The sequence below is a fragment of the Thamnophis elegans genome, chromosome 4, assembly GCF_009769535.1.
Source record: "Thamnophis elegans isolate rThaEle1 chromosome 4, rThaEle1.pri, whole genome shotgun sequence".
Taxonomy (NCBI): Eukaryota; Metazoa; Chordata; class Lepidosauria; order Squamata; family Colubridae; genus Thamnophis; species Thamnophis elegans.
The window spans coordinates 124,023,840-124,048,214 of NC_045544.1; the positions used below are offsets into that span (position 1 = coordinate 124,023,840).

General features: G+C 44.8%; 1 protein-coding gene across 1 annotated transcript in view; it reads right to left on the bottom strand.

Moving 5' to 3' along the window:
- The window catches only part of LOC116507977 (ras GTPase-activating protein 4-like), a 104,505-nt gene that overhangs the window by 13,698 nt on the left and 66,432 nt on the right, over positions 1 to 24,375 (bottom strand). The window contains exons 6-14 of the mRNA XM_032216412.1: positions 19,672 to 19,753; positions 17,432 to 17,566; positions 12,013 to 12,104; positions 10,954 to 11,071; positions 7,871 to 8,024; positions 6,833 to 6,897; positions 6,602 to 6,714; positions 4,516 to 4,708; positions 229 to 366 (exon numbers count right to left, since the gene is read on the bottom strand). Coding sequence (XP_032072303.1) covers positions 229 to 366; positions 4,516 to 4,708; positions 6,602 to 6,714; positions 6,833 to 6,897; positions 7,871 to 8,024; positions 10,954 to 11,071; positions 12,013 to 12,104; positions 17,432 to 17,566; positions 19,672 to 19,753 — 1,090 coding nt within the window. The remainder of the gene's footprint in view (positions 1 to 228; positions 367 to 4,515; positions 4,709 to 6,601; positions 6,715 to 6,832; positions 6,898 to 7,870; positions 8,025 to 10,953; positions 11,072 to 12,012; positions 12,105 to 17,431; positions 17,567 to 19,671; positions 19,754 to 24,375) is intronic.

A 24,375-nucleotide genomic window follows, 5' to 3' on the forward strand; every position in this document is an offset into this window, starting at 1 on the left:
GGAGGGAAGTGGGGAGGAGGAGACAGAGAGATAGGAGGAAGGGAAGTGGGGGGGAGGAGAGGGGGAGATGCAGAGGAAGGGGAAAGGGGAGGGAGAAGGAGGGGGAGGGGAAGAAAAGAAAAGCAAGATGAGATGAAATAAGAAACTGGAAAAGAGAAGAGTCAAAAGAAGGACCCGTTTTAGACATCATCAGGCTATTAAGAGCATTTCTCCTGGGACAGGTCTTACCTTGGCCAGCAGAAGCAGAGCCCGGCTGATGTGAGCATCGGCGTGCTTCTCCCGTAGGTGGAAGAGTTTGGGAGACATAATGGCTGGAGAGAAGAATCGAAGGCAGAGGAAGCTGGTGATGGCAATGAATTTCACATTCTGCAAGTTCAGAAGCATAAAGAGTTTTTGACAGGGGATGGGAAGAGACCAAGGACAAAAACAATCTGACAGGCAATACCGAATCTCTCCTTTGTGATCTCGGAGGAGAGGAGAGTGGTAAGACTAAGATAAGAACATTAGAAATAAAAACTTTCTTAGGATATTGGTTAGAAACACATTCAAATCCCTGATGGATGGGATTGTAAGATCCTGCCCCTTTTCTTCCCACAAGATCTCACAAGTTGCCGTATCTGACAAAGAAGCAGAAGATTTACAAAAGAATTTGTAATCACAAAAGAATTACCAAGAGTTTACAAAATTATAATCCCACATTACTGGAAGGGGAGCGAAATGAGTTACAACATGGGTGTCAAACTCAAGGCCCGGGGGCCGGATCCAGCCCACGAGGTACTTAGGTCTGGCCTGTGAGGTCACCCTGGAAACAGCAAAGGACTGGCCCGCGGTGCTTCTGCCAGTGAAAACGGGCTCCTGAGCTCAGTTTTCGGCTGCTACAGCCACCTGCAACCAGAGGTGGGCGTTCCATAATGTAACAACCAGTTCGTCGAGCACCAAAAATGACAGTTGGTCTTACCTGAACGGTTGTTTTGGGAGGTTTTGCAGGATTAGCCAGGATTGGGTATTGTGATGTCCAATTGGCCTCGAGACAGAGTTAAGATTGAAGCCACACCTCTGTGCTCCTTCCTTCTGGTTCCCAGTTTCAACGAGTCAAGACTACTTCAAAACACCTGAAAACAAGTTATAAGGGAACACACCCTACCCCCTGAACTCCCCAACCCCTGGACCAACGCTAGGGTGGGAACCTGGCGAATCCTGCAAAACCTCCTAAAACAATAGTTCAGGTAAGACCAACTGTCATTTTTCAGAGGAATTTTGCAGGATTAGCCAGGATTGGGACATACCCAAATTAACGTCCCTCGGGGGGTGGGGAGCACTATTGGTCCTGGGCTCCTCATGCACTATCACCTGTTGTCACACTCTATGATCAAATTCTGCATCAGCCAATGCAAACGCGTCTAACCTGTAGTGCCTGATAAAGGGAGACAGGGATGCCCACATAGCCGCCCTGCAAATCTCCACGATAGGCACCTGTTGTGGCCCAGGCCGCCGACGTAGCCGCACTCCTAGTGGAGTGTGCTGTGATGTCCTGGGGCACCGGGAGGTGCTGAACCCCATAGGCCAAAGAGATGGCCAGTTTGATCCACCTCCCTATAGCTGAGGAGGACACCCTCTTCCCCAGGGAAGACGGATAAAAGGAAACGAAGAGCGCTTCAAACGGTTCCGGACAAAAATCTGGTAATACCAATTCCTGTGATCTGTGGAAAAGGGAATTAACCTTGGGAATAAAGGTTGGATCCAGTCGCAGGATGACTCCATTATTGTGGAAAGTACAAAGATCCGACCTGGAGGACAACACTCCCAGTTCAGAGATGCGACGGGCCGAGGTGACCGCCACAAGGAACACTATCTTAAGGGTTACGAACTTCAGGTTAACCATCCTCGGAGGTTCGAATGGTGCTCCTGTCATTGCTTGGAGAACCGTAGTGAGGCTCCATGTTGGAAACCTGTGGACTACTGGGGGATGGAGATTCCCCGCACCCTTCAGAAACCTCTTAATTAGCGGAACTTGGGAAAGTGGAAAGAGCCCCTCTCCCCAAATGATCGTGGAGACGGCCACCACCTGTCTCCTGAGGGTGCCATGTGAGAGCCCCTATCCAGTCCATCTTGGAGGAACTCCAAGACGTGCGATACCTAAGCCTCGCGGGGATTTGCTCCCGAGACCCGGCACCACTCTGCAAAGATCCGCCAGGTGGAATCATAAATCATAAATCCTAGTGTGGAACCCTTGCGTGAAGCCTCAATTGTGGAGATCACCCTCTGTGAAAGATGAGTGGCCCTCAGGCGCTCCCGCTCAATCTCCACACGGCTAACTGCAGCCACTGTGGCTCGGGATGCACCAGGTTCTCCTGTCTAAAGTCCACATCCCTCCCCAGAATCCTCCATGGGTGTGACACTGACAGGCACATTAGGTCCGCAAACCACGCCTGGCGCGGCCAGTAGGGCACCACTAAGATGAGCTCCATCCTCTCTGATATCACTTTCCAAACTACCCCAGGGAGAAGGGGAAGGGGAGGGAAGGCATCGAGCAGGCCATCCAGCCACGGAATCCGAAGCGCGTCGACTCCTTCCATTCCCCGAACTGGGAACCAAGAGAAGAACCGATCCACCTGAGTGTTCTGTGGTGTGGCAAACAGGTTCACCTCTGGATGGCTGAACCTGGAGCAGATGGCCTGGAACAGGTTCGGAGAAAGGCTCCACTCCCCGTGGTCGACCATGGGCCGACTGAGCCAATCGGCTTGATGGTTGTTCACTCCTGTGATGTGCTCCGCCCTGAGTGATCGAAGATGCCTCTCCGCCCAGGTGCCGAGTGCCATCGCCTCAGTTTGAAGAGCCCTGGAGTGTGTGCCGCCCTGTTGGTTGATGTGGGCCTTCGCCGCCACATTGTTGGTCAGCACCAAGACATCTCGATCCTGAACGTAGTCCTTGAAGTGCCGCAATGCCAAGTGAATCGCTCGCAGTTCCAGCCAATTTATATTGTGTTGGAGGTCCAACCAGGTCCAACGCCCCTGCGCCATTCAGGACTCCAAGAGAGCTCCCCACTCATACAAGCTGGCGTCCATTGTCAGGATGGGGCGCTCCGGCTCCCTGAACTCATAGCCCTCGTGTAGCGCTGGGGAGAGCCACCATCTCAATGACAGCTGCACCTGTGGTATCACTGGAACCTTTTCCTCGGAATTGTTGGAGTTTGACCTCTGATGCCACTGGAGCGGCCTCACATGTAGACGAGCCCAAGGTACCACATCTATGCAAGAAATGAATTTCCCCAGCAAGCTGGAGAGCACCACTACAGGAACAAAACACTGACTTCTAACTTGTCTAACTAAGGCCAACAAACTAACTGCTGTAGTGTGGATACCACCAACAAAATATCCTCCCTCGCCCGCTCAAACGATGCTGCTTGGACTAAGATGTCATCAAGATAGCATTGGACTCTGACAGAGCGCTCACGGAGGGAAGCCGCCACTACGGCCAGGACCTTGGTGAAGGTCTGAGGTGCCGAAGCCAAGCCAAATGGTAGGGCCCTATACTGATAGTGCCTACCCAAATATGAGAACCTAAGATACTTACAATGGCCAGGGAAGATGGGGATATAGAGGTAAGCCTCTGTCAGGTCAATGGAGGCCATGAAGTCATTGCGCCTGACCCCAGCCAAGATGTATTTAAGGGATGCCATCTTAAATCTCCTATAGACTAAGTGAAAATTTAGCAGTTTTAGATCCAGAATCGCCCTCCACCACCACCACCCCACGAACTCTTCGGAATGACAAAGAAGTTGGAATAGAAACCTGACCCCACTTGGTCCGGTGGAACCGGTTCCACTGCCCTAATCTCTAGGAGGTGTAGGATCGCCTGCCACATGAGAGTGTGCTTATCCTTGCTCTTGATGACTGAAAACGTCCGAAAGTGGTTCGGTGGAATGGCTTTTTGGAAGAATCAGGAACCAAAAGCAACTTTTCTTTCTTTGGCCAGACAGAGTTGAAACTGGGAACCAGAAGCAGGGCGCACCAAGGTGTGGCTTCAATTTTAACTCTGTCTCGAAGCTAATTGGACATCACAAGACCCAATCCTGGCTAATCCTGCAAAATTCCTCCGGAAAATGTGAGCACGCGTGCATGCGCACAGCTCCAAAAACTCAGTGATATAGGATGAAATACCCGCCAGTTGGAACTACTGGTTCGGCTGAACCCTTCAGAACTAGCAGCAGTCCACAAATGCCTGCAACCCTCTGCCAGAGAAAACAGAGCTTGGGAGGGACGCATGCAGCCCTCCCAAGCTCCGTTTTCACTGGCAAAGGGTCACAGGAGGCCGTGGCAACCAAAACCAGAGCTTAGCAGCCTGTTTTCATTGGCAGAGTGCTCACGGCGCCACCGGCACCCCTGATATGAGTGACGTCTAGCTGGCTATGCCCCCTCTGCCCCCCTCCCCGGTCAAACACAACCCTGACGCAGCCCACAATGAAATGGAGTTTGACACCCCTGAGTTAAAACAATCTAACTTCGTCCCACTGACCTGATTTTTCTCCTCGGAGAACCGTTCTCCAACTCTCTTGAAAAGGAGCTGAAAAGTGGCACGGATGACAGGAGGGCATATCTTGGCAGACCTGGTGATGGTGTTCAGTAGGTCAGTCAGATACGACTGAAGGAGCTGGCCGCTCTGCTGGATCACCTCACTTTCACTGTGGATCCGGTGAAGGCTAGAGCATCTGGAGCAAGAAACAAAAATAATCGAATATCTCAGAGCTTCCCTGTATGCCATTCACAGCCATGATGGATTTCACCGAAAATGCAGCAGCCCATCAAACTGATGTCACATTCAAAATGGCCGTCCCAAAGGTGCTTTTTTCAAGAGGCAACTGGACGTTCTTTGTTTTCCTTGAAGATGTTTGGCTTTTCATCTAAGAATCTGCTTCAGTTCTGAGAAGCGGAACGTCTTCCAGAAAAAACAAAGCAAGTTCAGTTGCCTCTTGAAAAAATCATCTTTAAGACAACCATGACTTGGATGTCTGAGAATCTCCATGTTGTTGTTAGTTGCGAAGTCATGTCCCACCCATTGCAACCCACGGACAACGTTCCTCCAGGCCTTCCTGTCCTCTACCATCCTCTGGAATCCATTTAAACTCACACCTACTGTTTTGGTGACTCCATCCAGCCACCTCATTCTCTGCCATCCCTTTCTTCTTTTGCCCTCCTCCATCTTTCCCAGCATGAGGCTCTTCTCCAGTGAATCCTTCCTTCTCATTAGGTGGCCAGAGTATTTGAGTTTCATCTTCAGGATCTGGCCTTCTAAAGAGCAGTCAGGGTTGATCTCCTCTAGGACTGATCGGCTGGATCGCCTTGGAGTCCAAGGGACTCACAGGAGACTTCTCCAGCCGATCAGCACCATAGTTCAAAGGCCTCAATTCTTTGGTGCTCAGCATTTCTTATGGTCCAACTTTCGCAGCCATGCAAATCTCCATAGACATTCAAAATGGCTGCTTCATGCTCTGAACACTCCATCAGTTTGCTGGAGAGTAGCAGGTGAATGACTTACTACTTCATTAGAATCGGAGGCTTTTTAACATGGTGTTTCTCAACCTTAGCAATTTTTACTTGAATGGATTTCAACTCCCTATATATGTGTGTGTGTGTGTGTGTGTGTGTGTGTATAAGATTCAAATGTTCTAAAATTATGTTGCCTGATACATGTTTTCATCCCTCAATCAATAAGACAATGAATAGCACTAACATGCTAGCATCCAAGATTTTTTTAAAAAAAATCTTCTAATCTAAAATATATTTAACATAGAAAATGGCATATTTCTTTAATTGCCAGTGTTAATCTGTTCATTTCTGCACATTGTAATATTTCCCTAATTGCATTCTCCTCTGTAGGCATCTCTTCACTTTTCCAGTTTTGTAGAAATACAATCCTAGCTGCTCTCATAACATGGATAATCATATAATAATATATTATATTATATGGGAATCATTTTATCGATGGTTAGAGAATAAATATAAGAATTAGAATTTTAGTTGTGTAAAATATAGAAAATGTATTAATAGAGTTAACATAATTAACAGAGTTAAATAAATCAAGAAGAGGATTGTTATAGTATTAGACATTTAAGGTAATTGGTATTAAGCTAGGAACAGATTAAATAATGAATATAATTATAAATTTTAATTGTTATTGCACAAAATATTAGTACCTAGATGATACCCTGTTTAATGGAAGATGGATTGTTTATATGAAAAATAAAAATAAAAACTTAAAAAAAAAGAAAATGGCATATTTTAAAGAAACACACTAACATTATTTCCCAGAATGCATTTGGGAATTAAATCAGCCATTTTTGAAGAACTGGGCATGGGAAATAGCAAGCAGGGAGAACAAGATTCCCCCCCCCCACTTTTTTTCCCCATCCACCACCCCAGTTTCCATTCTGGTAAATGGGAGGGTTGTGATTGATAAGGCTCATAAGGGCTGCCATTTTGTGAAGCCACCCACAACCACTTCTCAATGTTTTGTGTCACCGGCTCAAAAATGGCGGGGTCCTTGATTAGAGTCTCTCCTTCACAGAGATGCCTCCCCACTGTTGCTCCTTCCTTCTTCCTACCCGATCTCTTTGCTTTCCACTTTGCTGGGATCTAGTTCGATGTATCTCTTCTCTTCAAACACTCGGTTGATGGACGGCCTAAGGATTCGATGGAGATAGTGCATGCCTGCCACCTGCAGAGCCAGAGATTAGAGACACAGCAGGAGAAGATAGTGAGCTTCATAATCAGAAATTGGTAGGAAAAGCCTCCCACCACCCGTCGTAGAAGGAAGTCAGGATCCCACAAAGTACCTTCAGAAATGACTCCATAGACTTAGAAGCTAAAGAGTTGCTCCGAAACAATGTGTTGGGTTCAGCTGAAACACAGAAAGTGGTTTATGATCGGCCACTGATCTCTATGCCCTTTCAACCACTTCATCTTATTTTATGAAGAAAAACAGGAAGACTTTCTATCTATTGATTACATTTTGATGTAGAAAAGATGTGGAGACTGTAGAACAATGTTTCTCAACCTTGGCAACTTGAAGATGTCCGGACTTCAACACCCAGAATTCCCCAGCCAGCATCCGCGGATGCTGGCTGGGGAATTCTGGGAGTTGAAGTCCGGACATCTTCAAGTTGCCAAGGTTGAGAAACACTGCTCTAGAAAGACTGCAGAGAAAAGCAGCAAAGATGATTAGGGGACTGGAGGCTAAAACATATGAAGGACGGTTGCAGGAACTGGGTATGTCTAGTTTAATAGAAAGAAGGTCTAGGGGAGACATGATAGCAGTGTTATCTCCGATATCTCAGGGGTTGCCACAAAGAAGAGGGAGTCAAGCTATTCTCCAAAGCATCTGAGGGCAGAACAAGAAGCAATGGGTGGAAACTATTCAAGGAGAGAAGCAACTTAGAACTGAGGAGAACATTACTGACAGTGAGAACAATTAATCAGTGGAACAGCTTGCCTCCAGAAGTTGTGAATGCCCCAACACTGGAAGTCTTTAAGAAGATGTTGGATAGCCATTTGTCTGGAACGGTATAGGGTTCCCTGCCTAGGGAGGGGGTTGGACTAGAAGACCTCCAAGGTCCCTTCCAACTCTGCTATTGTATTGTATTGTATTGTATTGTATTGTATTGTATTGTATTGATTCTTGAAAAGGTCAAGACATCTTTCATTGGTTGTCACCTTTGATTCAGCTATATCTTTCTCTTAGATCAGGGGTCTCCAACCTTGGCAACTTTAAGACTTATGGACTTCAACTCCCAAAGTTCCTCAGTTAGCAAAGGCACCCCACCTCCCACACTCATAGTATGAAGTGATGTGCTCCATCCTGCCCTGGTCCTTACAGGTTCTGTCCAGCTCCAGTTTGAAGAGGAGGTCCAAGAACTCTTTAATCAAGCCTTGGCCCAGGAAGAGCTTGACTAGGTTCACCGCAAGTTCCTGCCTGCATTCAGCTGTTGTAGTCTCATCAATCAGGGTTATTAAGTGCACTTTCTGGTTCTGTAAGGAGAAGAACGGAAGCCAAGGAAATACATTTCAAGGAGAAGTTAATGCACATTCATTTCAGAAGGGGAGGGCGTGCTTTTCATAAAAACGTGATGTTTTATGTGTCCCTTTGAACATAACCGTGTCTGCGTTCTCTGTTTTATCAAGCACATTTTCATCACACGTACAGCCTTTGTGCAGCTGCCGTCCATTCCAAGCCGCACGAGAGTCGTAAGTGTGAGACAAAGACATTTCCCTGCCTAAGGCAAAAGATGAAACACTGATGAAGATCCTCAGTCTTCCAGACAGAGTTATCTGGAAGCTGAATCATGGCCGTTGGACTTCTTTCCTTTTTTGGTTTTGAAATGTTTTGTGGCTTATCAAAGCAGCTTCTTCAGTCTGAGATTCTTCATCAGCAAAGAAGCTACTTCAACAAGCAGCAAAATGTTTGAAAGAAAAAGAAAAAGGAGTCTAGTTGCCATGACTCAACCCTCCGCACATGGCTAAAGTGACCAGATTTTAAGATGGGTAAAGCGGGACACCATTGACCGTGAGGGGGGCTCGGAGCACCTGAGTTGTAAAAAAAAAAGAGGGCTGTAAAAATCATGAAGCATTACCCCTGCCGCTGCTGCCGCCTCCTCTGCTGTGATTTTGAGGAGCTTCTCACGGCTGAGCCGCTTGGCCTGGGACCGAGCCTCCTCCTCGCCGCACTGCCACTACCGGAAAGCCCCCCCCCCCGCCCGAGGCCGCTGGATGGCTGTCACAAAAACGTTGCGCGTCGGCGCGTGCACGTGCAGGAGGGGAGGGAGCCTCGACCCTCGTCGGGCGCTGCAAGCAAGTCGAGCGGAGGGAGGGAAACCACTGCCCTCTAAAGGCCACATTGGGAATGATACTTCAGAGAAATAAAAACTTTTTTTTTAACGGCGTCCTTTTTAAAATTGATGATTCGGCATCTTTTCTTTCTTTTGGAAAATTGGGACTTTTTGAACATGCTGCAGGACAAATTTTGAAAAATCGTGACTGTCCCGCCAAAAGCGGGACGTCTGGTCACCTTACACATGGCCCTTTGTTCTGTATACAGAAACTGATCCAGCAGCTCAATTTTGCTCAATATTAGCAATAAGAGACGATTAAGAGCTATGGTGATGCAGTGCAGAGGTGGTATTCAGCAGGTTCTAACCAGTTCTGGAGAACCAGTAGCGGAAAGTTTGAGCAGTTCAGAGAACCGGGTTAATACTACCTCTGGCTGGCCTTGCCCCCATCTATTCTCCGCCTCTCGAGTCCCAGCTGATCAGGAGGAAATGAGGATTTTGCAGCAACCTTCCCTTGGAGTGAGGAGGGAATGGAGATTTTACGGTATCCTTCCCATGGAGTGGGGTGGGAATGGCGCATGCGCAGTACTAAAAAACATGCTTCTGCGCATGCACAGAGGTAAAAAACAAGATGACGGCACCTATGGCGCCACCAAGAGAACTGGTTTGGGGCGTGGCAGGCTGAGTTACTACTTCTCAGCCGAACTGGTCCAAACCGGTAGGAACCCACCTCTGGAATGGACACTTCTCCTGCCATGCCCACCAAGCCACACCACACCCATCAAGCCATGCCCACAGAACCAGTAGTAAAAAAATTTGAATCCACACTGGTGCAGTGGTTAGAATACAGTACTGCTGACTACTTCTGCTGACTCCCAGATGCCTGCAGGTTGGCAGTTCGAATCTCACCAGGGTCAAGGTTGACTCAGCCTTCCATCCTTCTGAGGTGGGTAAAAATGAGGACCCAGATTGTTGGGGGCCATAGGCTGACTCTGTAAACTGCTTAGAGAGGGCTGAAAAGCACTGTGAAGCGGTATATAAGTCTAAGTGCTAGTGCTATCCACCACCACTCCTGTGTGCAGTGAGCCTACTTAGGAGGCTCAGGAAAGACTGTGTGGCCTGAAGAGTTTTATTCTTCAAGTGAGTGATTGGGAGGTTCAGATGGAATGGCTACTCAGCTGTGCTTGTTGCCCTTTTCCCCAGCATCACAAAGCTGACACCTCACCCCCCGCCCCCAGTAGTGGGCTCCATTGTGAGATAGGTTAGCATGAGAGAACTACCTGGTCTATAATCACTCAAGGATCATTAGAAATGTTTGGAATAAGAACATGGGGCTCCCAACCACTCCTTTTCCTGGGACAAGAATGGTATAAGGGCCTACAAAGATGATTTGGGGGCTGGAGGCTAAAACATATGAAGAATGGCTACAGGAACTGGGTATGTCTAGTTTAAGGAAAAGAAGGACTAGGGGAGACATGACAGCAGTCTTCAAATATCTCAGGGGCTGCACAAAGAGGCAGGGGATTGGAATAGAAGACCTCCAAGGTCCCTTCCAACTCTGTTATTCTATTCTATTCTAAATCAGTTTTAAACAGTGGAATGACTTTCCTCCATATGTTGTGGGTGTTCCAACAAAGGAGGTTTTTAAGAAGAGATTGTACAACTATTTGTTGGAAATGGTACAATAGTCCTCAACATACAACAGTTCATTTAGTGACTGTTCAAAGTTACAACGGCGCTTAAAAAAGTGACTTATAACCCTTTTTCATACTTACGACCGTTGCAGCATCCCCATGGTCACGTGATCAAAATTCACACGCTGGGCAACAGACTAATATTTATGATGGCTGCAGCAGCCTGGGATTCTGGGATCCCTTTTTGCAATTTTCTGAAAGCAAAGTCAATGGGAAAGCCAAATTCCCTTAACAACTGTGATATTAACTGAATACTTGCAGGGATTCACTTAGAAACTGTGGCAAGAAAAGCCGCAAAAGGGAGCAAAACTCACTTAACATACCTCTCTAAGCAACAGAAATTTAGTCTAGGACTACCAATATAGAGTCTCCTGCTTAAGCAAAGGGTTGGTCCTCCAAGGACCCTTCCAACTCTGTTATTCTGTTGTTCCGTCTCACCTTTATCCCTGCTTTCACTTCTTGGCACAACAGCTCGACAAGAGGCTGGTAGTAGATGGAGGGCAGAACCATCTCATCCCGAAGCTGTACCTGCAGGTGTAAGGAGCCTAGATTCCCTCTGAAACACATGTAAAAATAAGGATATTAGATATACTTTGCAAGTTGGTTACCATTTTCCTAGCATTTGGGGATTACAGACACATTTCAGTCTGGTCTCATGGAACATGAGTTCAGTGGATGATCTCATGGAATATTTCTCCTAGGCATCTCCTGTTCTGACCTAGGCTTCCCAAGAGCAGGAAGCAAACTCCTGGTCCCGACAAAAACCCCTCCTATTAATTTACTTTGAATTCTGCTCATTCACATCCAACAAAGTTTTTCAAGGGAGGATTTACAGTCACAGACCTTATCTGGCTTGGAGAGCTGCCAGGCCGATATCTGCAAAACCTGGCAAGGAGTCTCGGAGAGTCACGAGCCAATTAAGTGAACTAATTGTCTCCTGCAAACTCTACTCCCCTTTCACTCCTCTTTTATTTCCTTTGGGAGGGGCAATTCATTGTCCACCTGTGGCCTTACTCCCAAGTCGACCCCTGTTCTTTAGCTGTTCCCTTTGTCTGACCACTCTGTGCATGCGCACACAGGGAACAGGCTCCAGCTCTTCGTCTGCCTCACTGATGTCTGACTCTGAAGGCAGCTGATAACTGGCATACCGATCTGGGTCCCTCTCTGCCTCCAACACAGAGCCCTCATCAGAGCCTTCCCCAGACTGCAGGACTGGCCCATGTTCCTCCCCAACCTCCTCACTGTACGAATCTGCTGCCAGCTCACAACATCTCCATACTTATTCTCCAAAGAAGCAAAGTTGATGTCAGATGTTCCTAATAGCCTTAGGGCAAAATTAACTAATCAGACAAAAAGTAAAAGTAGATAAGATGAAGACACTGTAAAGCAACTTTTAATGTTTTTGGAGGAACCCCTTCCGAACTTCTGAGGTGCTCCTTAGCATCATTTTTCATTTCTCCTTTGATACCTTGGTAGGTTTTGAGAATTCAGACTTACTCATCCAATCTTGGTTTGGATTTGTCTGGGCGGAGCAAAAACCATCCTTCTTCTCTCTGGACAGCCTTCAGCCTTTGGACATTGAATACCACCTGCAGATCAGAAAGAAATGTTCAAAAGAGGTTGGTGGCCTCCCAAAGACATTAACCATTTATGAGCCAGGGATCAGGTGGCAAGTAGATGATGCGATAAGCCATTTCCCCATTGTTTCTTTCATGTTGATTATTTTGTGTGTGGGGGGAGAAGCTGAGTGGCAGAAGAGATGCCATGAAGGCAAAGAGGTGCACCCTATTTTTCAAAGAGGAGTTAGTTTAGAGTCCTAGCAAATTAACACTTGATTATCAACTAGCCAGAGTTGTCCGGGTATTTATTTATAGGGGGAAAATGTCTGGACCAAACATAATTTCTAATGTTGGATTTTCCCCCTTACCAGAGGGAGCCCCCTTGTGGAGTACTGTGAAGCCATTACATGGCAACTCCACCACGCTGTACAGTAAAAGCCATTTTAAAGCACAACAGGCTGTATCTTAACAGAGCAGCCCCCTGAGGGATGTATGTATGTATGTATGTATGCATGTATGTCCCATGCACAAGATCTTTGAAAGGACAGTAGGAAAAAGCAAAAAACAGCCTCTATAAAAGATTATTCCTGCTCCAAATCACTGCTACCAACTGTCCTTTAAGAGTCTCATAAAAATGCGTTGGTTGGATTATTTTTTCAATAAAATTATTCATCGTTTTTCTATTCATATGGCTTGAATATTTTGAGGCAGAGTTTTTCAAACTTGGCAAATTCAAGATGAGTGGACTTCAACTCCTAGAATTCCTCCAGATGGCAACACATGGTCAATTTATTTGAGAACCTAAGCAAAAACCAAGCCTAGTAATTCAAGTAGATCAGGGAATCCCAATTGTAAGAGGTCTGGGCAGCTGGAAGGGCATCCTGGGAGAATGAACATCAAGCCATTTCTTTAACTTTACAAGAAAAAATGTGTACCTATTAAGTCAAACTGACTTTGTTGGGAGTTTTTTTTAAAATCATGATGATTATCATCATCACCGTCTTGACCCAATATAAAGTACATGCATGTATCCATATAAACATATCTTGTTTGAGTTTATTATTAATGCTTATTGTTTGTGTTTATTGCTTGTGTTTTATCTTTGAAAGCCACCCAAAATTACACACATGAGATGGGTATCTATATAAATCAAATCACGAAATAAATAAATACATCCAGGGGTGGGCTGCTGGGGGTTCGCAGGGATTCGAGAGAACCTCTAGCTAAGATTCTGTGCAGTTCGGAGAACCCCCAAATCCCAATCCTGGCTGCCCCCCCCCCGGAGTCCCCACACAGCCCGTTTCGGATGCAGGTAAGTGCAGGGCACACACGGAGGCTCAGGGAGGGCGAAAAATGAGCCTACCGGAAATTCAGGGAGGCCAGAAATGGGCCTCCAGAGGTGGGCTGCTCCCGGTTCGGCCCAGATCGGAAGTGTCGCATGTGAGCATGCCCGAACCGGTAGTAAAAAACTAGCAACCCATCACTGCTGGGGAGGCCGTTTTCGCCCTCCCGGAGGCTTGAAGAAGCCCAGGGACGCCAAAAATGGCAGTTCCCTGCTGTGGTGGAGAAGGCCGACAAGGCCACGCCCAGCCAGCAACCAAGCAGAGAACCCCTTGCTAAAATTTTGGAAGCCCACCCCTGAAATCATCTGTTTGTCAGGCCTGCAGTTATATTCCTTTTAGGATCTTTGGCCTGCCACACTCATTCTCTTTCTTTAGTGGGAAATTAGTGGGGAATTGGGAGGGGAGAATAGTAAGGAGCAGAACGTGTTTGTTTTCAAAATAAAAAATTCCTTTCTAGAAATCAAGGTCATTCTGTGTCTCTGCACCTCTGCATCTGACCAGAACTAGATGGGTGGACATGCCAGTGTGGCAGAGGAAGATTGCACCATGTGATGAACTTGTGGGTCTGGGGACAAGATCATGAACTTTCAACTGGGTGGAAACCCAGGAAGTTTTCAGATTTGGGTTCCCACAGATTGTACCAACATGTCTCTCTTATTAAATTGGAACTTTGATGGAAGCTATGCCTTGAACTCTGATTTAATTCTGGATGATATTTGGAACGCTGACACTGTTTTGTCATTTATTTGCATCCAGCTCCTACTGTGGACAAGAGGACCCACTGCCTGAAACAAAAACACCCCTCTCTCACAAACCCCCTTTCCTGGAAGACCCCGTCATCTTACAACATCTCCACCAAGGTGCCTTCATAAAAGGTGCAGGTGGGTGGCCCAGCCACCTCGTAGTGTGTCATCCTTTCTCAATGAGTCAAATGGCCAGAGAGCCTCTCAAGAGCATGTGGGGAGGGGAGGGGTGGGGGTTTGGCCCCAGTTCACTCCCTATCATGCGTAATGCTAAGAGTTGCATAGAACCAAGACGGGTGGCAAATAAATCTAATAAATAAGCACCAAAGATGACTCTGCAGTGATCTAGCAAACAAAGGAAGGCCGCCTCTGCTTTGTGGTGCAGTGACTCATCATTAATTACGCAGCCACATTTTCCCAGGCATTGCCAAAATGTTAAAAAATACACCTGCATTCACACATTGCGCCATGTGGCTTATTGGTTTGGGCTTGCGTATTGTGAGAGCCCAACAATTTACTGAACACATAAATCAAAGGTTAATGAAAAAAATAACACTGTTCTTGTTATGAAGGATTGGATTCAAGAGATATGTTTTTGAAAAGGCACTTTTATATATTACTAGCTGATAACCCAGCGTTGTCCAGGTATTTATTTATAGCGGAGGAAATGTCCGGACCAAATGTAATTTCTAATGTTGGATTTTCCCTCTTATCAGAGGGAGCCCCCTTGTGGACTACTGTGAAGCCCTTACCATGGCAATTCCACTACGCTGTTCAGTGGAAGCCATTTTACGGCAGTACAGAAGCCATTTTAAGACACAACAGGCTGTATCTTAACAGAACACACACCCTGAGGGGCTTTAGGGGTGACTTAACCTCACAGTATTTGTCTCCAGAGAGTAAGTCATCTGAGTTTGGTTGAAATTGCTCAAGGCGTCCCACCTTCCAGTTATGCTGGAATGAACACACACACAAACACACATGGTGAATTGTATTTTGGGGTGGAAATAGAAACAAACAAACAACTTCCCTTTCTGGACGTCCTAATCTACACAAAACCCAATGGCTCCCTAGGACACACCATCTACCGGAAAAAACCCCACACCAACCACTACTTAAACACACAATCCCATCACCACCCTGCACATATCAACTCTGTAGCCAAGACCCTCATCTCCGGAACCAAACGCCTAGCTGACAAAGACCACCTGAAAACTGAATTACACACTCTCACAAATGTATTAATCTGCAACAGATTCCAAAGAAAAACAATTGCCAACCTAATCCAAAGGGAGACTCCCCCCAAAAACCGAGACACAGAACAGGACAATGGCATCGCCCTCCTCCCTTACATCAAAGGCACCACAGATAAAATCAGCAAAATTCTCCACAAACACAATATCAAGACAGCCTTCAACAGTGACCAAAAATAGCCAACATCTTAAGAAACCCCAAAGACAAAATCCAGCTGGAAAACCAAGGAGTCTACAAAATACCATGCAAAATCTGCCCTGCAACATACATAGGACAAACGAACAAGAGAATAAATGCACGCATCGCAGAACACAAGAACGCAGTAGGAAGAAAAGAAAAAACTTCCTCCCTTTTCCAGCACCTTAAACCTACTGGACATGAAATTAATTTTGAAGGAACCAGGTTAATCTCCAAAACTGAATACTTCAACAATCAGAAACATTGAAATGGAATCCTGAAATATTTATTATAGCGTGTGTTGCTATTATGTCCAACAGATGGCGCTGGTTTTCAAAAAGGCATGTTTTTACCTGTCACAGGTGTGACATCTATATACTATAGGTATATAAAAACACACACGTATTCGAATGTAACGTTGTGTCAAAATTTCAAAGGAATCGGTGAAGAACTTTCAGAGATTTAAGATTTTGAACAAACGAACTTTTACATACATACATACATACATACATATATATATATATATGTTTTATTTGTGCTGATAATATATATATATATAAACTTGGCTTGTCTTTCTGTGACATGGCTGTTATGATCTCCTCTAACATTAGAGAATTGTTATTTTTTTAATTTTATGTTACTGCTTTGGGTAGATTTAGATGTCTCCTTGACATTTGATTGATACGTGGCAAAACTAGATAATTTCCACCTTTTCTGATTTTATTTGTGTTTTGTTTTGTAGTTTCTCATGTACTTCCCATTTTTTGGCATTTCCCCCCTATTTCTTTCTGGAAAACTAGTTAAGATAAAACATAATAAATAACCCAGGCTAAAGCAAGTCATGACTTTGTACAATGGGTCTCTACCAACGCTTTTAGATAGATAGATGATAGCATTATTATCAAACAGCAGCTATTCTTCTTTTCTTTAAGTGCATACTGTAGGAAGAAAAATCCGGTCTTGTTCCAAGTTGGGAGAAAGCCACTGGAAATAAAATGGAGGCTGACTGCAAGGAAAGAAAGTTTATATGGTTGCCAGAAACTTCAGTGACAGCAATTTGTTTCTGGGATGGCTGACAAAATAGCTAAGTGAGTGAATGGATCTTTATAGGCTTCTGGGGTTTTGGGTTTGAGATGCTCCAGGGGGTTGTGCAATGGAGGTTGGACAATGCTTTGTCTTTTACTATTTCAATGGTGAAGGGTTAATCCTATTACGTCCTAAAGGTCACATCCTGTCCTTAGAATTTGGGTGGGGAAATGCAGATTCTTAATCCCATCAGCTCTAGCCTTCTGTGGGAAGTTGTGGCTGAATGTGTTTTGTTTGTGAATAGTTTGGCCCAGTCTTTCTTAATGGATACAAAAGATCCATCTCTTGAGACTTCTGCTTGAGACTATGGGGCTGCTTTCTGCCTTTAAGAGCATGCTTCTCTGTTTCTTCTTTGGAGAAATATAATATTCCGGCCTCTTTTTAATATTAAGAATAAAGTATATTTTAATCAGGGGAAGGGGGTTCCTTCCTACAGTAGTAAGAAAAAAAGAAGTGAAAAAACAAAGAAACAAACATCAGCATCATCGAGAAGCCCACTATGTTCGAGGCAATACAAGCACCCAAGACCTTGATGATTTCAACTGTAGCCATGTTTAATTTTCAGGCCTTCGTATCCCACGTCTTAGTCACAAGAATTTGCAAGCAGCTACTTCAGGTTATTGCTCTCCCCCCGGGTTCTCAAGTTAGAGTTTCTAAATATAGCAAAAACAGGACAGTCTTTCAACAGAGCCGACTCCTCGCTCCTCAGATGTGCTAACACCTGCCTTCAGCGTGCCCTTCTTTTTCAACTCACCTTCCCCAAAAAATCATTCCTGCTGACAAGATCCCAATCCCAGACTTCAACAATACACAGGTTTTCTGCGGCTGACTCATCCAGGTCAAACTCAAAGGTCTCATTCCATTTGGGGTAGCAAGATTTTTTGATCACCTGAAGAAAGAAATCGGAAGACAATTCCATTGTACAGGTAGTCCTCAACGTATGGGCACAATTGAGCTCAACATTTCTGTTGCTGTTGTGGCCCAGCAGATTCGGACAGTGAGGAGGTTGGGGAGGAACATGGGCCAGTCCTAGAGCCTGGGGAAGGCTCTGACAAAGTGCTCTGCGTCGGAGGCAGAGATGGGGCCAGGGCTGTCTGACAGTTATCAGCTGCCTTTGGAGTCAGACATCAGTGAGGCAGACGAAGAGCTGGAGCCTGTTCCCAGTGTGTGCATGAACAGAGTTGCCAGACGAAGGGAACAGCTAAGGAATAAGGGTCTACTTGGGAGTAAGGCAACAAGTGGACAGTGAAAGGCCCCTCCCATAGGGAATAAAAGAGGAGCAAAAGGGGAGGGATGTTTACAGGAAACAATTAGTTCATTCCTGCATTCTTGCCAAGTATTGCAGCATCTGAAAGACATCGGCCTGGCTGTTCTCAAAGCCTGATAAAGGTCAGTAATTGTGAACTATCTTGAAAGACTATGGGAGAGGAAAGATTTTGCTGGAGAGGAATTCACTGTGCATTAAATAAAAAAGGGTTATCAGGACGAACACTCGGCTTCGTGCTGCTGGAGAAGCCTAGGTCAGAACAGTTGCTAAGTTGGATTCGTTTAACAATCACTCTAAAAATTGTTGTAAAATTGAGTCTGACTCAAAATATGACCACAACGATTTATGTACAATGGTTGTAAGACGAGGGCAAAAGTGGGTTGTTGCTGGTTTGCACCGGTTCGGGCGAACTGGTAGTGGTATTTTGGCCTGGGTCACCCGAACAGGCAGCGAAGTTCTGGTGACCCAGGCCAAAACCAGAACCATTTTGCCCTAAGTCGCAACAAACCGTTGCTTCTGGTTCATGCGAAGCGAACCGGAAGCAACGCCAGCAGCAACCCACCCCTGGTCGAGGGCTATTTGTAGTAATGGAAGCTATAACAGAAACTCTTTTTTAATCATCCAGCTAGGCACACAGAACCCTTGGCCAGTCACATCTGTCTGTCTGTCTGTTTGTCGATGTCTGTCTGTCTGTCTGTCTGTCTGTATCTATCTATCTATCTATCTATCTATCTATCTATCTATCTATCTATCTATCTATCTATCTATCCTATCTTCCATTCGTCTGTCTGTCCGTTCATCCATCCATTTATCCTATCTATCTATCTATCTATCTATCTATCTATCTATCTATCTATCTATCTATCTATCTTCCATTCGTTTGTCTGTCCGTCCATCCATCCATCCATCCATCCATCCATCCATCCATCCATCCATCCATCTTCCGTCCATCCGTCTATCTACAGTATCTATCTATCTATCTATCTGTCTGTCTGTCTGTCTGTCTGTCTGTCTGTCTGTCTATCTTCCATCCATCCGTTCGTCCATCCATTTATCTACTCTATCTATCTATCTATCTATCTATCTATCTATCTATCTATCTATCTATCTATCTATCTATCTATCTATCCTATCTTCCATTCGTCCGTCTGTCCATTCATCCATCCATTTATCCCATCTCTCTCTCTCTCCCTCTCTCTCTACCTACCTACCTACCTACCTACCTACCTACCTACCTACCTACCTACCTACCTACCTACCTGTGTTTATGGCTGGCTAAGGGTTCTGTATATTATATATGGGTTTTTTTTTCCAGTTCAGCAAGCCAAATATCCCGTTTGTTAAACCCAGACTGGGGATTATGGGATTTGAAACTGTATGTATTTTATCAAAGTGTTTCTTTTTTCAAAAAAAAACAAACCCTTTTTTTGCGCTTTGCTTTTACTTAATTTTCAATTTAAGTTGTCTTAAGTCTTTCCAACTGTCAGTCTTATAGATCTAATGATAAATCTGTGGAGGGAAAAGGTCATAAAATCAGGCATGACTCACTTAACAATTGCCTTGTTTAGCAACATAAATTCTGGTCCCAATTGTGGTTGTAAGTCAAGCACCGCCTGTAATGTATGGGGCACTCATAAATTGTAAACCAAAGTTGGATAGACAAAAGTAATCAACTACAATTTCAAAAATTGGTGGCATCTCTTCTTCTCCCCACAACCTCAACTCACCGAAGTCTCTTGAATCTTACTATTATAGCGGACTCTGACAAAAGGATCAGAAGCTCCATTCCGATCTTTCCGAGCTAAATCCCTTGAAAGAAAGAGGAGAAGGAAGGTTACAGATGCTGATGGTGCCATTTGCATAAATACAAGGGAAAAAACAAGACAAGTTTAACTCTCAAAAAACTAAAGTCCACCATATACATTTGGCACACCTTTGAATACAAGGTGGAAATTGTGTCCGGTTCTGGGACACTGCCTGGACAAGTCCCTGCAGTTTTCTTTGCAAGGTTTTTCAGAAGTGGTTTGCCATGGCCACATTCCTAGGGCTGAGAGTAAGATGGCTTTGTGTGTAAGGCAGAACTAGAACTCCCAGTGTCCTGGTTTTGAATCTGATGCCTTAAGCAGGGGGTGGGCTGCTGGGAGTTCACATGGGTTCAGCCGATCCTCTAGCTAGGATTCTGCCCAGTTCGGCAAACCCCCAAATGTCACCCCTGGCTGGCCCCTCCCACCCTAGGAGTCCCCACGCGGCCCATTCATCATGCCAGGTAATAGCAATATAGCAATAGCAGTTAGACTTATATACCGCTTCATAGGGCTTTCAGCCCTCTCTAAGCGGTTTACAGAGTCAGCATATTGCCCCCAACAACAATCCGGGTCCTCATTTCACCCACCTCGGAAGGATGGAAGGCTGAGTCAACCCTGAGCCGGTGAGATTTGAACAGCCGAACTGCAGAACTGCAGTCAGCTGAAGTGGCCTGCAGTACTGCACTCTAACCACTGCGCCACCTCGGCAGGTAAGTGCATGGCCCCACGGAGGCTCGGGAAGGTGGGGAAATGGGCCTACCAGAGGTTCTGGAACTCCGGAAACAGGCCTGTTTTCGGGCTCCGGAGGGCCTCCAAAGCCCAGGGAAAGCAATTGTTGTCCTCCCGGAGCATCAAGGACAACCTCTGGAGCTTGGGGAGGGAGAAAAACTCTCCCCGCTCCCCGTGGTGCAGGAGGCCGACTAGGCCACGCCCACCATGGCCACGCCTACCCAGCAACAGGGCAGCGAACCTGTTGCTGCAATTTTTGAAGCCCACCCCTGACTCCAGCAAATTAGCTCTCTCAACCCTGCAGTACCCAAATATTACTACAGCTCTATAAATCCTTAGTAAGACCACGCCTGGAAAAGTGCATCCAGTTTTATTCACCACATTACAAAAAAGATGTTGAGATGTTGGAAAGAGTACAGAGAAGATCAACTAAAATGATTAAAGGCCTGGAGATTAAAACATATGAAGAACGGTTGCAGGATTTGGATTTGGCTGTTCTAGAGAAAAAAAGGACTGGGTATGGTGTGTGTGTGTGTATGACACAGGATAGTAGTGTTCCAGTATTTGAGAGGCTGCTACAAAGAGGAGGATCAACTTATTCTCCAAAGCACCAGAAGACAGGGCAAGAAACAATGGATGGGAACTAACCAAGGAGAGAAGCAACTTGGAATTAAGGAGAAACTTTCTAACTGTGAGGACAATTAACCAGTGGAACAGCTTTCCTTCAGAAGATGCAGGTGCTTCATCCCTGATGTTTTAAAGAAAAGACTGTTCAGCTACCTATCTGAAACGATGCAGGGCTTGAGCAGGGGGTTGAGCTAGAAGACCTCCCAGGCCCCTTCCAACTCTATTCTGATTAAGATCAAATTGGTTCTCTTCCATCTGCAGACTCTTGTATACTGCCAAGAAAACATAGTCACTCCTGAAGGATACAGGGCATCCAAGGGCAAGTCAGTCTTTTAGAGAATTCTTATCAGTATAACTCCATTCAGATAAGTAACAATCTGCCTCTTTTGGGAATCAATTCTTTAGTCTTCTGAACTGTTTTGTTTTGTTTGCTGTACAAAATGGCATTTTCCTGATTTCCAGGATGCCCCTCTAGGTTTCAACTCTTGAAAGCTTGCAAGTGTTCAGACATACTCCATTTGGTTTTATCTTGCCCATCCCATCTTTTAATTGCAAGATGTTTTTTTTTTTCTGACTCCAATTAAAAGGTAAAGGTGGCTCCCAAATAGTTGACTGGTGGAATTATGTAAAATGGAAAACAGTGATATATAAATATAAATGGTTGGTGGAAAAAAAACCTTTTCTTTCACATGGGGATTATATAAAGGTATACTGTTATCAAATAGATAATCAAGAATGTAAGGGAACTATGATTTATTGGGGAAAAAAATAATACTAATCGTAATTGAATATATACTGTACAATGAAAGTGAGGTATTTAGTTATACTAGATGAAAAATCTGTGATGGTAAATGTTATTTGAGAATATGGATGTTAAAACACCTATAACCAAACGACATGCTGTATGTGATGATGCTATTCTTTTTTTGTTGTTGTTATTGTTTTATTTTGTTCTTTTTATGTATGTGTTGTCTGTGTAATAAAAATAAAAACTTATTTAAAAAAAGGTAAAGGTGCTAGTCGTTCACGACTCTAGGAGGCGGTGCTCATCTCCGTTTCAAAGCCGAAGAGCCAGCGCTGTCCAAAGACGTCTCCATGGTCATGTGGCCGGCATGAGTAAATGCCAAAGGCGCACGGAACGCTGTTACCTTCCCACCAAAGGTGGTTCCTATTTTTCTACTTGCATTTTTTACATGCTTTGGAACTGCTAGGTTGGCAGAAGCTGGGACAAGTAACGTGAGCTCACTCCGTTACATGGCGCTAGGGATTCGAACCGCCAAACTGCCGACCTTCTGATTGACAAAGCTCAGTGTCTTAGCCACTGAGCCACTGGTCCCTGGCTCTAATTACATAGGTTTATAAAACAGGAAGATGGTCTGGGAGTCCTGGAGAACCATAGTACTTGGACAATAAAGAAAGAGGAATTATGAAGTTTGTGTGATTCAGAAGAATGGAACACAAATGAACAACGGTAAAATCCTCAATAAAGGCACAAGACCTTCTGCTCCAGTGTGGTCCCCCCCCGAACCCCTTTTGTGATTCCCATCAAGAAGCCTTTAAAAAATAATGATCAAATGCATCCTGTAAGGAGGCTGCTCACCCTCCCTTTCTTCTTTCTCGCTCACCCCTTCCTGATGATACTCTGTAATGTTCAAAACAGAAAATCACTACTCACAGAGGCGGCTTGTAATTTCAAAGTGATTTCCTTCAATTACAGACTGGGGTTTTATTTTAATGAAAAAATATAGGATGCTTGTATCCAGCAGTGACCCGATAGATTCCAAGGCTCACGAAAAGAAAGGAAATGGAAAAGTTCACAGTTCTCTGATTCATGTTGCCAGATCCTTTGCTTTCAGAAAGCAAGGGAAGAAATATATATTTCCGCCCCCCCAGTAAAACTCATCTTTTGCTCCAATTTTACGCTATTAAAACAGTCTGCTTTGTTATGGTAAAGGTAAAGGTTCCCCTCGCACATATGTGCTAGTCGTTCCCGACTCTAGGGGGCAGTGCTTTTCTCCGTTTCAAAGCCAAAGAACCAGTACTGTCTGAAGATGTCTCCGTGGTCATGTCGGTGGCATGACTAAATGCCAAAGGCGCATGGAACACTGTTACCTTCCCACCAAAGGTGGTCCCTATTTTTCTACTTGCATTTTTACCTGCTTTCAAACTGCCAGGTTGGCAGAAGCTGGGACAAGTAACAGGAGCTCACTCGATTATACAGCGCTAGGGATTCGAACTGCTGACCTTTCTGATTAACAAGCTTATATTACATTTCTTTGGTCATGGCAGAAGCCTGTCACAAAACACTCAGAACTCCAGGATTTCTTCCAGATATGTGGACCAATTCTCCAAATTCTCAGCAATGGCCATTTTGGAATTTAACAAAACAGAATAACAGAGGTGGAAGGGACCTTGGAGGTCTTCTAGTCCAACTCTCTGTTCAACCAGGAGACCCTATCCCATTCCAGACCAATGGTTAGCCAATCTTTTCTTAAAAATCTGCAATGGTAGAAAGCAATGTAGTTAGAAGACAGCAGAGTGGGAGAGATTGGCCTAGACCAAGGGTATCAAACTCACTTCGTCATGGTGGCATCACGTGATGTATTGTGAGGGGGCTGGACTAGAAGACCTCCAAGGTCCATTCTATTCTATTCTATTCTATTCTATTCTATGTTGCTAGGCACAGTTTCTTACAGTTTCTTCTTCAATCTCCTTTTATTGAGGTTAGGGCACGTAGAACAAGGGAGCTACACCAGCTCAGAATGTTCCCAGACAGGAAAGGTTTGGTCGAGTCTCTAAAGCTAGTTGGAAGTTTAAGACCTGAAAACAACAGGACATGTGGAAATCACAGTGACTTCTAAGATTAAGAAATTCCGGCAGCAGAATTCCTGTAAAATAAGTCTAGTAACTGTAAACAATCCGCTGTTTTGTATTCCAGGACATGACATGAAGGAAAATGAGGTGGTGATCTTGCTAATGCTAACAGGATTAGGTTTGATTTTGTACATCCCCCATAATGAAGGAAGAAAAAAAAAAAAGGAAACTAAAAGGAAGAACACTCAAAGGCCTCAGTAACAGGGTCAAGCTGAAATATTTCCCTAATTTTGCAATTTTCAAGAATACTAGAATTTATTTTAAGATTTTTTTTAGGATAGATTATGTTCCCATTTCTCTTTGGGTTTTCCTTTCCTTTTCAAACTTAACTAGTTTAAATAACGTATGTACCATGGGGGTGGTCTTGGCCTTCTTCCAGAATTTTTTAAAAATCTA